At 41.3% G+C, this 16978-nt stretch overlaps 1 protein-coding gene across 1 annotated transcript in view; it reads right to left on the bottom strand.

Annotated features, from left to right (window-relative positions):
• Nucleotides 1–1133: 1133 nt before the first annotated feature.
• HSPA12A (heat shock protein family A (Hsp70) member 12A) overlaps nt 1134–16978 on the bottom strand; it is a 53747-nt gene continuing 37902 nt past the window's right edge. Inside the window, exons 8-13 of the mRNA XM_083866030.1 lie at nt 14038–14209; nt 10908–10994; nt 10262–10366; nt 9596–9854; nt 7568–7671; nt 1134–6320 (exon numbers count right to left, since the gene is read on the bottom strand). Of these exons, the coding sequence (XP_083722156.1) occupies nt 5686–6320; nt 7568–7671; nt 9596–9854; nt 10262–10366; nt 10908–10994; nt 14038–14209 (1362 nt within the window). The 3' untranslated portion in view covers nt 1134–5685. The remainder of the gene's footprint in view (nt 6321–7567; nt 7672–9595; nt 9855–10261; nt 10367–10907; nt 10995–14037; nt 14210–16978) is intronic.

Below are 16978 nucleotides of genomic sequence, written 5' to 3' on the forward strand. Positions count from 1 at the left end.
TGTTTTATTCCAGCTATTCACATAAATACAAACTGCAATTTTCAGTAAGGACTGACGTGATTTTTCAGAACCAACAATCTACCCAAAATCCCTTTGATCAAGATGGGGCTGTAACTCTAAATATAAACACACTCCTATGAGAAAGCCTTAAGATTTAGAAAAGTCCAGTGTAAGGACCAAATTCTGAATGCACACACATGAAACTCCCCTGGAATCTTCAGCAGTGTGGTAGAACACCGAAAGCAAAATTTGGTTCTTAATGTGCCTCTGAAGACTGTAATTATATTTCCCATTGTACTAGTAACATTAATTGAATGTTTAGCTGAAATCAAGTTCATTACAAGTTAAATACAGTACCTAGCCTATTAGGATGGTGTTTATAATTATAGTCATAAAGCACTTGTAAAACACCTTCATTGCAGCAAATAGGTGGAAGTTGAGTGCAGCGGCTGCTAAAGTATCTCAGTTCACTCTCTGCATCTTTGCAGCATCATGGACCAAGGTCACCTGTGCCACTGAATCACCTCCAGAGCTTGTGCCAACACTGCTGAATTTCAGAGGGACACGGCCCCAGCTGACAGCAGAAAAATCTAATACTGCACAAACTGCTATGCAAGGGTTTTCTCAGTGCAGCTGGACCTTACTGAACATCCCTAGGTCTATAACGAGGCACATTCTCATGCTAATATACCTGGTTATTGGCCAGCTTCTTGGCCTGACAATGCATTTTTTAACAATAAAACAGTTTTCAATAATACAAGACCTAAGAGATTACAGTTCTCTGATATATCCGATTTTGTGTTTGATTTCCTGGCTCCCTGAGAGCATCATTACAGAAAACACCTCATCTGCTTTTGGTATTGCCCAAAGTCTTTCTGCCTGAACTCCTCCAAACACCTTAGAGAGCTACACCCATTTTGATGCATGCTGAGTCATGAGCAGCAGTGAAGTCCCATCTTGGGCACACAAATGAACTAAAGCTGTACAGATGGTTGGTGTCACTTCTGCTCAGTTGCACACATGAAGGAGCACCCACATTCAAGCATAATCACTTGGCCTGTCTCACTTTCATAATAAATTAGGTTTCTTTTTATAGCTATTTTTGTAAGAATAGTAGCACCCAAAAAGAGAAATTAGTTTTAAGGTATTTTATTTGACATGATTGAAGACACAAGAACACTCAAGATACAATCCAGACAAGTTGTGAACAGCTCCAAGTATCAGTGAAATCTGAATTTATCTTGCACAGAGGTGAACAAGACCACAATGGTTGGTTTGATAATATAGTTTAAGACTATTTCAAGCAGGTGAGTACTGTGACATTATGCCCAACAACTTTTATACTATTCATCTGCTTAAGCCACTTCATATCATAAATATGCAGCTTATCTTGGCTATTAAATCTCTGCAATATATAATTAGCCTTCTCATAATAATGCATTAAAACTCCTGTATATGAATATTGGTATACTCATACCAACACAAACTGTCCTAACCACCACTGCACATTTATCATATTCTAGCACATTTAATCATTCCATCACAATTAGCTGCTAAACTTTAGCCTAGAGTTCAGTAACTTGGACCCAAACTTGTAAGTTGCTGCTTAGGGCAAAACTCTGCCAAGACCTTCTGCTTTCCCTATGGATAGCTGGCCTTGTTGTCTTTTCAACATTAGGTTGCACAATGTCATCTGAAACCCCTACCAAAAAAAAAAATGCTCTGCAGGGGAATGTCCTGCAAAAGTATCACAACTACAATTCTAAAAATGCCCCATTTCCTAGTAAATTTCATATTAATTTAACAGCCTAACATCCCTTATTGAAATGGGCATCCACATGCCTCTTACAATGTAAAGTTGTTTAATTGGGTTATAGTCTACAGACCACAGCATAATATTCTATTTAACGATTCTAATTCCTTAGAGAGACACGCTAATTTTCCATTCTGAAAGAGGGCAACAAGGACAGTTGGGAGTTTGTTCAGTAGTTCAGTGCTCTGCAAAGATAAGCTTGACAGTGTTCTCATCAGACTGAAGGATGAAGTGCAAAAATATGTAAACCATGTTTTACAGTTACAGGGATTCCAGCAACAAGCCCCTGCTTGGATCCAGATGGGATCTTACAAAAAGTGAATCAGAGAGGGCAGAGAATCACTGCTGTGCAGGGAACTGTGCTTCACAAGAGCTGCAGAAACCACCTGTAGCTTTCCCTGCAGACAGGCTGGAAACAGCACAAAAATCATGGGCCACCTGATCTTGCAGGTCACCTCCTCATCAACAGGGGAGACAGGGAGTGGCAGCCATTTATTAGACCAAATCCTGTGTTAAGGCCACTGAAAACAAATCTGTGCAGAACTGGACAGATTCAGCTTAACATAGCATGCAAAGACAGCAAAGCCTATTTTTCTGTAAGAATTTTGTTTTTTGGCAGATAGAAGCGGTAGACAGAGACTGTGTCTTACCTGCAGCTACAATACAAGAGTGTTGCCTGGCTTTGGAAGGTAGTTTTTCATTCGTTGTTGTTGTTTTTTAAACTAGAGAAGACCCTTATTAAAAACCCAAAACCTAGTGAAGAAGCTGTATACCCAGATTTTACAATCTGATTTTTGGTTTTACAGGAGGATTCATCCATTATTATGAAGAATTGCTGGAGATGGAATGGTCACCATCTGAAACAAAGAAATGAAAACCCCAGCAACAGACTATTGCATTTGTGTGATGTGCTTAGCTGGTATGACTTGCATTGCAGGAAGAATGTTGTATTCTCTGACACACCAACATTTCTTTCCTATTATTATGAGATCGGCCTTTTATATTTCATATCTTACCATCTTTAAAAGCCTATAATTACAGAAGCTGATTGAGAAACTGTGTTATTTAAAATTAACAGCTGAATGAAATCAACAGAGGCAAAGTGCATTTTTATACAAGAAAATAGCACTGTAGAAAGAAAGAGTCTGTACAATATTTAAATATTGTATATACATAAAATTATATTGTTCATAACTCATCTTAAAGTTTCTCTTGTTTGTAAACCATGGAAAGCAACACACACAAAAAAATTCCCAGTATTTAGCTTTTAAAGCATTTAGCAGGCAGCAGGAAATCGACTGCTAGCAAGCACACTTTGTAATTATAGAAAGTATCCAGCAGGATACTGTGACTAGCATTCTCCATAGTCCTTTATTTATTTCTTTATTTTAAAGCTGAATGCAGAACACATTTCCCATTCAACCAGGGAATTCTGCAGGAGACACAGAAAACTCAATGACAAAATGCAGTGGATCAGTTCTGCAGCTCTCTACTGTGGCAAAACTCCAGGATAAACCCAGAAAGCTTAAGTGCAGGATTGGAACATAAATTAATGAAATAACTGATAAAGCTTTCATCTCCCAAAAGTGTCAGTAATGGATTTAACTCATGCTCAACTTTTTAAAAAGGAAGGTTTAGATTAATAATTAATGTTGCAAAGTTTTGAAAATGTAATGAATTCCAGCAGGTAATCAGGCAGCTCTGTATAAATGCTCTGGAAAGTTGTCAGCATTTTAGAATGATTCTACAGGTTGGTAGCAGTCTGCTAATTTGGAGTGGAATTAGGATTTGAATCTAAAATTGTCAGTTCATGGCCGATACAGAATGTAGGTTTCAGAAGTTTTCCTCTTGTAACATTTTGCAAAACAAAAACTATTCTAGTTGCAAAAGAAATTTGTCAGGTGAGCATGCTTCAGGAAACATTTCCACAAAGTTATTTGGATAACAAGATGCTACCATGGCCATCAGTGCATTTCTCCTGTGTCAAGAGCTCTGTGCTCACTGCCAGGTAATGTAAGCTTTATTTATTTAATGTTATTTGTAGTTTCATTCTATTGGCTTCTCCCTTCCACTTCATTGGCCATTCAATTCAACCCAGCAATATATTTTACTGAATTAAAATGTTTGCTACAAAAAATACATTATGGTACTTTTAATCTGACTGTTTTGTCTCTTATGAATTGTTTAAATGTTTCTGGACAGCCATCATCCAGCTGTGCTTCCAAATCTTAACACAAGAATGAACAAGAAAAGAAATATAATCACTTGGGGAAGTGCTTGATAAAGGAGATGGGTCAGAGGGATGTTAACAGGCTGGAGAAATGTGCAGACAGGAACTTCATGAAGTTCAGCAAGGCCAAGTGCAAAGTCCTGAACCTGGGCAGGAAAAAGCCCATGCAGCAGGAGCAGCTGTGGCCCAGCTGTCTGGGAAGCAGCACAACAACACCCTGGTGTGGTGGCAGACACAGAGCGAGGCTGAGTGTGGGCCAGCAATGTGCCCCTGCCACACAGAACATCAGCAGCCTCCTGGGTGCACTGGAACAGCACTGCCAGCAGGTCTAGCAAAGTGATTATTCCCCTGATTCAGCCCTGCTCAGACCATGTCTGAGTGCCAGGTCCAGTTCTGTGCTTCCCAGGACAAGAGAGACACGGACACACAGCACTGAGAGCAGCAAAGGGTCATGGAGGGGATGAAGGGATTGGGAGATCTTTCATATGAGGAGAGGCTGTGAGAGCTGGGGCTGTGGGGCTCAGGGAGGCTCAGGGGATGCTAGGAATGTGTACAAATGCCTGAGAGCAGACAGGAAAGAGGATGGAGCCAGACTTCTCAGAGGTATTCCGTGAAGGAGCAAGAAAGAGGCAACATGCACATATTTAAACTCAAGAAATTCCTTTTAAGTGTAAGAAAAAAAAACTTTTGCAGTGACTGTTGTCAAATAGGTTGCCTGGAGTTTAGGGATCTTCATTTTGGAGATAATAAGAACTGGAAAAAGCAACTTTTTCTGACTGATACTGCTTAGAATGGAGAGGTTTTATCAGATAGTCAATGGATGTCCCCTTCAAGCTCAGCTTCTCTGTGATTCTGTGGTTTCAGATGGAGACTAATAAAAATAAGTTTAGAAGACCCAAAAGAGAAGTAGGTCTGTTCCTAATATTATTTTCCAAAGTATAATGAGGACAATTCTAGCTAATTAATCTGACAGCTTATTCTGATAGGCCCTGCTTTCAAACTCGAGTAATCAATATTAGGTCCCCAAAACACATCTTTATTTCCTAAATATAATTTTAAGAATTTCCGGGGATTTTCTTTGCTCAGAATTAAAGTAATTTAGATCCTATTTCTTTGAGTCACTGATTTTCAGCACTTTAAACTCTGAAAGCACTGGGCAAAATCAAACTAATACAATAAAACTACTAATTTGTTCCCATTGCCAGAGGATGGTGCTGTTTAAACAGATTTCCCACACAGATACACCCCCTACAACAGCCACGTGGGTTAGTGAGTTTTTTCCAGGAGGAAGAGGAAGAAGAACAAGGCAAAGAGATTACAACTTGGTATTTTTTTAACTAACCTTCAGGACCCAACAATAATCAGTGTTTACTTAATAAGGGTAGATCTTTAAGCATGCTTGAGTAACTTGGTAAATTTTACTACCTCTGGAACTTTTGCTCCTTAAACTTTTCTAAGGGTCTTTCAAAATGCAGTCCTCGGTCACCAAAGGACACAAACACAACATACCCCACCTCACTAGCTGTTCTCATGTAGCCTGCTGAAATTCAAGGTGATGACGTGACAGAAGGAAGTCAAAAAACAGAACAGTGGAAGAAGATCAGTCTCACAAACAGGCTGTGGTGGGGGGCGAAAGGGCCCGTTAGTAATTTAAGAAATCGATACCAACTTTGACACTTTTAGAGGTCGCAACATCAACAGCCATGGCTTTGATTTCAGTGTCCCCAAACTGCATCAGCGTTTTGATCTCGCGCCGGTTGGGCACGGCCGCGTCAGTCCCCGTGAGATCCAAGCGCAGCGTGCCACACTTCTTCACGCCGGGCTCGGTGATGAAGCTGACGTTGTCCTGCTCCGAGCTGTAGATGTTGATCACTATTACTAACTGAGAAGGCTTGGCAGGTGTGTAACTGCGTGTCACAGTCTCTCCCAGGGCTACAGACTGGTCAGCTGAGATGAATTTGTCGAAGACGTCGGTGCACCAGCGCGTGCCGTCTTTGACCAGCAGCTTCTCTGGGGGGTGCTTGCCCTCCACAAAGCGGTTGAGCACCCCGACGCCATAGGTGAGAGGGGAGCGCCGCACCTTGATGACAGCAGGGTCGAGGCCAAAGAGAACAGCTCCTTTGAGGATGGTCAGCCCCACATCCTGGGGAATGATGACCCGGCACCTGGAGCCGAAAGCGCTCTGCACGGCTTGCTGGAGCAAGGGGGACTCAGCAAAGCCGCCCACCAGGAAGAGAAACTTCACGTTGGTCACCTCTGGCTTGTCAAACACTTCACCTGAACAGAAACAGAGACCAGTCAATAAAATCCACTTTAACAAGGCAATGCAAGGGAAAATGCCAATGTCTGAGTGCACTCAGTGCTCCATGTACATGATCTAAAACTGCCACATCTGTGCCCACACTGCCACCCTCAGCATGCAGCAGTTCTGTTATCTCTAGTGTATTTCACTGTGAATTCATTCACCTCAAGCCATACAACCTTTCTAAAGTGGCATTTAAAACCGACCCTTTATTGCATTCCAGATTAATCACTCCATTTCAAATTCACTTATTATTTATGACCCCAGCATCTTAACCACAATAAATACCATCTGCAAAATAATCCCTCTTTACATTTTTAGAGATTTTCCTTCTTAGCTTAAGCCCACATCTCCTACTTTCAGAAAACCATGCAGTTCAGTTGTAGGGTCACTTTTAGTTTAAACAAGTAAGTTACCTGTCACAACTCTTGCAGTCCTAGATGTCCCCTCCCTGCTCACATATAAGCTGCTCTATACTTGTTTTGTTAAGTTCTGAAATTTAGCTAATGATTGAGCAAAATTGGATATTTATTCCAAATAGTGCTTTGTAATGTATAGAAAGCAACACTTTTCTCACCGCAGGCACTATACTCTACTCGATACAAATTTCATCTTCTGCTGCTAGGAAGACCTTAAATAGTAACTTTCCCAATAAGCACATGTCACTTTCCATTACTGGGCAAATAAATTCATTGCTGCTTAAGCCATGCCTGGAAGTACTTTTACCATGATGCATCATTTACTATTTGTGCTTTAGAGATGTCAGTGATTTGGATGGTCATGAACAAATGTGACCTTCCACAAGAGAGGAACGAACTGGAGGTCTTAATAGCTGGAATAGTCAGAAACGAGTTACAACTCTGGCATAATTTAGTTGTTGCCTGAACCAGGAAGAATAAAGGCAAGATCTGGGTTTCTCAGTGCATGTCACCCCTCTGAATGCTTGCAGCCCTGGAAGCACAGAGTAATTGAAGCTTAGGCAGTAACAGAACTGAATCATACTCAGTAACTAGCACTAGAGCTAGGCAGGTGTATGTGCTCAGGACACATCCCTTACTTTCATTATTTTCCTAGCTGAATTGTAGAGAGCTGCAATTTCAGAACTGAATTCCTTGCCCATAGCCCACAACCCATACCAGGAGGGTTGTTACTGGGTTGAAATGGGTGAGCAAAGCTTCAGTTTCAGCTCAGCCAGGAAGTGGAATCACACAGAGATACGTACTCAGGTGCTGAACAATCTGGTCAATCGTAGGTTTGAAAAGAGCATTCATTGCATCTGGGCTCATCCTCAGCATTCCCTGAGAGGACCACTTCACAAAGTCCACACTGCAAAGGAACAGTGAAAAAGAACATTAAAGCATTGCAGTTGAGCTGCAAAACAACCACCATTAAATAAATGAGTTAATGAGTTTACAGAATCCGCATTCATTTTCCTTGGAAGGAAGTGCCCCACCTCACCCTAGACCCATACCAACTGCAGTTATGTAAAACTTGAAGGGAGAATTATTATTTTGGCTTGTCTAATTGTTGTTTTCTTTGCCTGATTGCCTTCTGCAGCATTAGCAATGCTCAACTGCTCTCTGAAACAGCTGGCAGTCAATGCAGTGCTCGCTCATCTGAAACAGCACTGATTCATCCCCAGAAGGGGAACATTTAGATTATAGCAGTAGCAGGCCAAAGCCACTGGAAACACACAAGGAAAACAAGCAAGTTGGGAAGCCTCAGGAGGCAGAAGAGAGAACAGAATTTTTAATGAGGCATAACATTTATTAAGTGAACATAGGCATTATGCTATTCTATCACTGATACACATCTGTATTGCTCAGTAATCTCCCTTTCATTCATGCACATTATATGTCAACCTTTACACTCTTTCTATCCTGTTACCCAATTCATTTCATTTCATTGCATTTGAAGGGAGCATTTAGCATTTCTTTTAAGATTCACCATTAAGACTACTAATAAAAAGGAGATGGTCCCATGAGGGGGAGTATTTCCAGAAATTTTTTATGATTTCACAATCTCAGTCTCATTTAGGAAGTGACTTTTAGCTGGATGCCAAGTCATTTAAGCTTACAATACATTTACCAATAACTTCTGAAAGAGACGAAGGCATTTCAGCCTGCATACTACATTCAACAGTGGCTAGTTTAAAAAATTAAGGTACTAAATATCAAATCTTCCCCTGTCAGGTCCCAAGCCTTTTGCCCCAGATTCACAGGTTCTCTTCTTCATTTTCTTTTACACCATTAAACTCCAGGTTTTCTGTAATATGTAACTTCAAAAGATGCAAAATGCCCATTTCTACTTTCTGCTCACTTCCTTTTCTACAGCAGCTCATGATCTTGTCATTCAGGCTGACTTCTTGATAATGAGAATCATGAATTGGAATCTCTGGAGGTGATTATGTCTCCCTGCCTATCAAGCAAAAACTATCAAACTTGTAAAATACTCTAAAAAGCAAAAGCCTGCCATGATTTCAAAAGCTGAATGCTTTTCCCTTGCAGAGCTTTATGCAGTGGTGTATGTCTTCTCCAGTCATCTAATAATGTTAATAACTTCCCTCAAGCCATAAACATATTTACACATCTCCCAGTCTTGGATTTTTTCCAGGATCCAGGCCGCTAAAAATTAAGGTTCTAGGCAACAAATTCTGTGTTTGATCTGACATTCCTAATTACACATGCAAGAGACTCACAATATACAGTCAAAGAAAGCAATGCAGTGGTGGCTTAACAGAAGTCACAGAAAGCAATACCCAAAAAGTGCAAGTCTTGTACAGAAAAGTGTCGCCCTGATCTTTTTTAGCCTTCTAATGTTTGCATTTTGTAGTGGAGTTTCTCACAGATTTTCATGAAAACAAAGTTATGTTTACATTCCTCTCTGAAGGAGGGACAATTGATGGACTTCTAGTTTGACCAGTGTGGTTAGAGAGGTGTCAACCTTATTATCCAATCTGTGGTCACTGTCCGAAATCTATATAAATCGAAGGAAGAAAATAAACTTCTGTCTTTTTGCCCTGACGACTGACTGGGTGCGTGTCCTTCATTTTGTGTCCTGTAGTGACAGAAAACCCTGTTCTGTCAGAACTTTGCATTCTGGAAACTGTACCAGAGGCAACCCCATTTTCTCATCCTTGCACTATACTTTTACACTATCACCTTTCCGTCCTGATGTAATTAGGACATTTTAATTATTTCTCTTTGCTACCAGCAGTTAATTCTGCATCCATGTGGTTTCAACTACTCACTTGCTTTTCCTCAAGGCATGTTCCACACTGTGGCCTCGGAACTTCTTGTAGTAGTCAATGAAGGAGAAGGGCAGGGTGATGTTGAGGGGGTTGGTCCTGTCGGGAGCTGCCGCGCGCTTGCGCGACTCAAAGGCGATCATCAGATCCACCCATGCTGCAGGGCGCTTGATCTTGAACTGCTCAATGAAATCTTCCCCAAATATCTTACACAGGAGCTTCTCGAATTCATAATCCACACCTAGAGAACCGTATGGCCCACCTGCAGCACAGACAAAAGACAGCTTTAATATTCTGGGTGTTCTTTAATATTCTTATGGCATTTCGAGTTGACCACAAACACATCAGAACAACATTATCAGGACTGTCACAGGAGAAGGTCCACAAAAAGAGGATCTTTCCTAAATGTAACAGTTGGTCTAATACACAATATGATCTTACCTTTACCTCCTGTATCCTCACAGCCACTGTAACCCTACCACTATAAATGAAAGATTCAGCCAACCAGCAGCTGGGTTATACTAATTCTGAGTGCTGGTCTGATTTCAGGAAGAACTGCCAGTAAAATGCAATAAAGGCATACACTTCCTTCACTGACAAGCCAAAACATTACATAAATATATAATACACCATCTAATTACATAAAGCAAGGAGTGGAAGTGGCATTACCTGTTGCTTTGTAGAGCTCCTTCAGATGCCCTTCGGGGAGCCTGATCTGATGGACAGTCATATCCACTGTGCCTCCTCCGCTGTCAACCACAATGTACCGATCACCTGGAATGGCAAGGGCAGAGGCCAGAGGCATTTACACCACTGTGAGCACACCAGCTCACTGCAATGAGAGCTCCTGAGGGCCCCAGGGGAGACAATGGCCTCAGACAGCCAGCAATGGCCCTGCTGAAGACCTGATCTTTGCTAGTAATTATAACACAATGACTGATAACAAATATCTAAGTCAGATGTCAAAAGCTATTGATGTAGCACAGCTGAAAAATGGGACTGTTCATGCTGCTGATGTACATCCTAGTGAGTTACCAAATATTATACCGTATTTACCAAGCCTGTTCTGAGGAAAATATTCTAATTGCATGGCTTTCCACTATCTCATTAAAAAATATTACTATGCTAGAGCACACAGAATTGCAATTCAGCAGTTGTAACTAAGAGCAGCACATGAACTTGTGGTTTTTATCCTTTTCCCCTTTGTAACCACTGTGAGAACAATGCAGTGCACAGCACCTTTGTGGGAAACACAATATTTGCCTGCAATACAAAACCAGTGAGAGCAAAGTTTGTTAAAGAAATTTTGCAGTACCTTCCTCCAGCTCAGACCAGATCTCTCCTATGACGTTTTCCACCATGAAGGTCCGACTCTGCCGGTTCCGGCGCACGTGTTCCTTCCCTAGTAATTGACAGGAAAAAAAAAAAGTTACTGAGTATAAAAAAGCATGAAGAAATAAAATCAAAAGCTGCAGGAAACAAGTGCAAGCAGGCTGAAAGATCTGTATGTATCATTTCTTAACAAAACAAATGTACAAAAATCATTGCATTGGGATCAGGAACGTTAGAATGTCATTCCTGGAAAGAAGGAAAAATGGTTTATAGCCACCCTGATCTTCCTTGATATTGTTATACATACTTACTTGTCTTTTTAATCTATATTAATTACCTAATACAAATAATGCAAACTAATCATATATAGTAATAATCTAGTAAGAAAGCTGTAAGCAGGTCTGACTTGCAGTTTTTTAATACGCTCTGGCTTGCACAGTGTGTGCTGGCAGCAGGGTGTGGGGCTGGCAGCCAGCTGTACTCACAGCAGCCTCCACCACCAGGTGACAGCCCCAGCCCTCTCCCAGACACTCCCACTCTACCCAGGATGGGAGAACATTCCCACATTTCCAAAAGCCACTGCTCATTTTGAGTGCTCAGGATGTCAGTCTACCTCTAAACCAGCAGCCACAAGCACTGCTGCTCAGATCAGTAACTTCTCAAAGACACAGTGATCACCAGGGCTGACCCTCACAATGCACCAATTAAAAATTAGGTGCAATCTTGCAAGACTATTATAAAAATCTGTTAAATTTAAAGATTTAACTGCTACTTAGACACTTAAAAGATGCAAAACAGTCTGTCAAGAGAAAGCAGAGTAGTGAGAACCTCTGCTATTTATGCTTCTAACTCAACCTCTCTAACTGAACGATCAAAAAAAGTTACATTCCTTGTGTTATCATCACTCACCTTCAAAGGCACTTCATAAAACACTACAAGAGAGGCATCCTGTCATAAGTGGACTTTTTTTTCCTGAAAATACCAGCACACAAATCACAGAATGCACTTTGCTTCCTACTTCTACAGTGCCTGTCATCAGAAAATAGAGCATCAGCTTCACTTGCTCCTGCACCCTCCCCAAAAAGACCCCACGATGCAGGGAAGCTGCCCCAGCCTCAATGCACTGACTTGGCAGCACAGGGAGAGATCAGATGAAGCATCCCATGACAAAACAAGCACTAGGTCCAAGCAGGGCCTGTCAAGCCCACAGAAATGAATGGCAATCCTTTCATTCCCTCCTGTGGGCTAGAAGTGAACACAAGAGCCAGTCTTTAACTACAACTGAAGCAAGCTTATCCTTGCTACTATGAACACTAAAAATTTTGTTTTGACTTCACAGCAATAATATGGTCCTTGGAGTGCTTCTCTCTGTTTATATTTAAAGGGTTTTTCTCCTTAATCTGTTCTCAGCTTGTCTTGGGTGCTTGCCATGCCTTTATGAAATTTTAATTCCAACCCCAAATTAATTCACTCCAAACTTTGTTTTCATTAATTTTGACATGAAACCTTTCTCATCCCCAATAGCTTTTTACCATACAAAGTCAAGAATGAGAGTGGTACCCCCACCCAAGAAAAAGCCCATTAGCAGAAATCTATGATCTGCCAGATTCTGCCCAGCTTCAAAACCTTAACCAGATAAACTCCTTTATTATTTTCCCAGAAGCAAATCCCTGTGTTGTCTGAAAGTGAGTTCATGTTATAAAATCACATGGAACTGAAACAGCCAGGGCACAAATGAGGGGAACAGAAGCCAAGGGGCCCTGAAGGGACTGAATCCTGAAAACAGATTGTGTCCTGAGCTCTGTGTGGGCCTCCAAACACTGAACACATCTGACAAGTGCTGGCTAGGAGAGCCATGGATTTGACAGAACGATGTAGTCACTCTGCTTAACTAAAAAAAATATGCTCTGGTAAGTTCAGGAACAGTTCTACTAGCTTAACCTCCCACTTGCCTCTACTGTTTTGACCTAGCAAATGTGATAAAATACAGACTCTTCTGCAAAACTCCTTCTAGGATAGATTGTCACACATTACCACCAGTATCTGGGCAACTGTTACAATTCACAGAGATATAGAGAAATATGCACATTATGCAGCAATCAAATCTTACTGCTGCAGGCAATTTTCCTTTTTTGTTTCCTCTATTTCCCTCCGGTTTCAGTAGGCTGCCAAGCTCAAAAAACTCTGGTGATGAAGGATCCTCTGTCAAGTGACTTACAGTGGTCCCATCTCTGTCCTTCCCCTTCAAACAGTGACAGTAGCAACAGATCCCAGCTCAATAAATCAGAAGTGCATTATTCAATTGCTCTTCAACATGCAGATTCATTGCTTCAAAAATAAATTCATTGCTTCATTCCAATGCCATGTGTTCCACTGAGTGTTGAAAGTCATTAACAGTATTTCATAAAGATGACATCAAAAAGCATATGCCAATACTTTGGAACACCTCAGACTAATCATTTCATTGTAGATCGAATTATTTAGCACTGCCTCAATAATGCAGATAATCAAATACATAATTGTTTCCAACAAATTAAATGAAAAAAATGATCCAACATGAAATACTAAATTAAATTAAGGAAAGATAAACGGAAAAATATTGAAAAAATTTTCAATTTTTTTCAGCAGAAAAATACTGCTGTGAAAATACTAAAAGACTCCCACAACAACCAAATAAAGGCAAGAAAAGAAAGCTACCTGCATGCTAAAATTCAAACGTATATTAAGAAGAAATTGTTCCCTGTAAGGGTGGTGAGGCCCTGGCACAGGTTGTCCAGAGAAGCTGTGGCTGCCCCATCCCTGGAAGTGTTCCAGGCCAGGTTGGACAGGGCTTGGAGCAACCTGGGACAGTGGAAGGTGTTCCTGCCCACGGCAGAGGGTTGGAACTAGGTGATTTTTGAGTTTCTTTCCAACCCAAAACATTGTGTGATGTCTGCTGGATCAACACCTAAACAAGTCTAACTACGGTAAGCAGCAAAATCATTTATAAAACCAAACTTGATGCCAGCCTGAAATATTTCAAGAGAACAAGGACAACAGGAAATGGTGAGGAAACCCTCGGGGACAAAGCAAACTCAGGCACGAGAATCTGCAAAGCGAAGGAACAGAGGTACCCTGTGTAAATCCAGTTCCAATAGTGTCACTCGGGCTGTAGCCATTGACAGGTGCCCTACTACTCAGCTCTATCATCTGGTGCAGGCGCAGCTTTCGGCAGTAGATAGAGGCAGCCTCGGGTTCCAGGGCAATGATCAACTGTTCAGGGTTCTCAGGAGATGCCATTCCTGCCTGCGAGAGAGAAGGGATCAGAGAGGTGGGGTGGGGAACCCTGCAGCCCAGCAAACCCTCTCAGCACAAGGCCCTCCTCAGCCCATGGGCTCCACTGGGTCACCCCTCACAGGTCACCCCACAAAAGGAGCTGCTAAAGGTCTGCATCTGAGAATTGTCCTGCCCACAGTGTATACACAACCCCACAGGCTGTCACAGGGAGGTTTGCATGCACTTACCATGCTGAGTGTCTAATCGAGCACTTGTGTACATGATAGGTGGAGAAACCAAGGAAATCAGTCTGAAACCTGTAATAATTGGCCTAAAACCTCAACTCCTAATTAACCTGTGAATCTGCCAGCTAACAGGGGCCCCAGCCTCCTTTCAACCTCCTTTCAGCATCCTTTTGCCTCTCCTTGCCTCAACAATATTTTAAGTATGTCTTTCTTTATGTCCCAGATATTCACAGTCCTTGCCAAAATAAGGTTCCTGCACTGTTTAACTGTATAGGAATATACAATACACTTTGCCAGTAATGCATCTTCTGTGTTACAACCAACATTTTCTATTTCAAAATCCATTGCTTTAAAGTACATTTGCTATTAAAACATCTTCAAAATGTTTTCAAAATCTTCAAAATACAACAGGGCAGGTTCCCTAAAATGTAATGAGAACAAGCCTAAAAATAATATCACATTATAAAATCAGCATTTGCTATTCTTTCTATTTTCTTACTGGATTTTCAGCCTTCAGACAAAGATTTTCAAAAAGCCACAAGTTCTTATGTAACTACATCACTCTCAGAACTGGGCTTAAAGAAAAACATTCAAAGAACAGTTCACAAAACTGTGTTTTAATTTCTTCTTCCCAGTACTTCTGCCTACTGAATGATATTTTGTTAAAATAGACATCTTTTAACTCTTTCTGCCAACTTTTGGGTTACTTGCAATTACTCTTCAGTTAAGTGCCTGAGCACTAAAGCTTGCTAGCAAATGAATAAAACCAAACATTTTTCTGCTTCCACAGTCAGTCTTCCAGCCTCCAACTCATACACACACACACACTGTGGTATCTCCAGAGCATCCCCAAAAGAAGGCAGATTCACCTGGAAAGTCTGCAGACCTGGACTAGAATTTGGTTTCTTTCATACAGCTACACTGTGGGCTCTGGGAACTGCTGCCTCATTGACACCTGCAGCCAGAAACTCCAAGTGAAGTTGGTTTAAAAAGTAGCAGCAGGATAAGACTTGGAGACATGAAACTGTCCTTTGTATTTACTGACTTATTTTACCCTCTCCATCCTAATAAGTAAAATAAACAGAGTCTTAAAGAAAGCATCTTCCTCACTGTTGGTAACACAAGAACAAATAAGTTCTAAAATGAGAAAGAGTTAAGAGTTAAACTCTTAAATGATGGTTGCTCATTATTTTACAAGCACACCATGACTGGGATTATGGTCACTTTGCAGCCTTTATTTCTGTTGGGCAAACCTTTCTGCTTCGGTTACCTCCACGGGACTAAACAGCATGATCCAAAATTAGCAGAACTGTGTGGGAAGGAAAATATTGTGCAAATACTACAGAATATCAAACCTTGCCAGGTTTTCTCTGTGGCAACACATACTGAAAAAATACCATATCAAAAAGAATGTTTGCAACCAAACTTTCAAACTTTGGAAAATACAGATTTACAGCAAGCCAGAGTAACCCTAAAATGTATAAAAGGAGTATCAATTAAGCACAGACTCTGCTGCCATCACAGCACTTGTATGTGAGCACATTGGCAGATGCAGGCTTAGGTAAAGCCCTGGAGCTTCACTGGGGATGAAGATGTGCCTTAGGATAAACCTCTCCCTCCTGTGACCCATCTGGATGCAGCAGGCACAAGCAGGGCTGGTTTCATGCCAGCTCACTTCAACATCACTTATCTCCAGCTGAGCTTTTCCACACAGGAAGCTTTGGTTTGTTGCACTGGAAAGAGCAACATTCCAGATATGAATCAATACTCAGGTCCCTGACAAACAGATTTGCCTGATCTGCTGAAGAATTCAAAAAATGTATGGTGTCTGCACACAAACTGTCTTTGCCTTTGGAGTGTTTTGCTAAAAGCCTAATCTGGATCTTGCTGCAATTCTAAGGGCAGCACTTCCTGCTCTGTCCAATAAGGGCTTGGAGAACAAATAGCTCCCGACTACCCTGCTTCAGTTTTCACTTGTATTAAATCCATTATCATGTTGTGTGAGAGCTCTGGATCTGAGCAGCAAATGGGTTTTTTCTACATCTAACCATGTGGATGAACCCAAGAGTGCTCATTCTGCTCCTTGTAGTGGGCATGCATCAGCAGCACAGACAATTCTCAGGCTCCAGCTAACCTATGCACTAAAGACAAAACTGTATTTTAGGGAAAAAATAGTTTGTTGCCAAGCATATTAGAATCCAAAGGCTACAACATGAAGCATTTGCAGAGGTGACAACTGAGTTGCACACACATAGAATGCACTGGTATTTCCTAACTGGAGGTAGTGGTGGGGAGAAGATTGTATTCATTGCCAAATCATCTGTTCTAGGGGGAATTTTAGTACTAACTCCCAAGGCTTGTTCTGCTAAAAGCAAACAGTAAACCATTAACAATAACATTTGCTTCCTCCCCTCCTCCAGCAGCAGCCTGAACCATGAACTTTTCACATTGCAGTCAGGAGAGGAAGGCAGTGACCTGCAGCGGATGGACTGGGATCTGTGTTCTCAGACCCCCATGCACAGCAGATGCTATTCTTGCTCCTTTTTCTCTCTAG

The sequence above is a fragment of the Zosterops lateralis genome (genome assembly GCF_965231275.1).
Source record: "Zosterops lateralis genome assembly, chromosome: 8".
NCBI classification, from domain to species: domain Eukaryota; kingdom Metazoa; phylum Chordata; class Aves; order Passeriformes; family Zosteropidae; genus Zosterops; species Zosterops lateralis.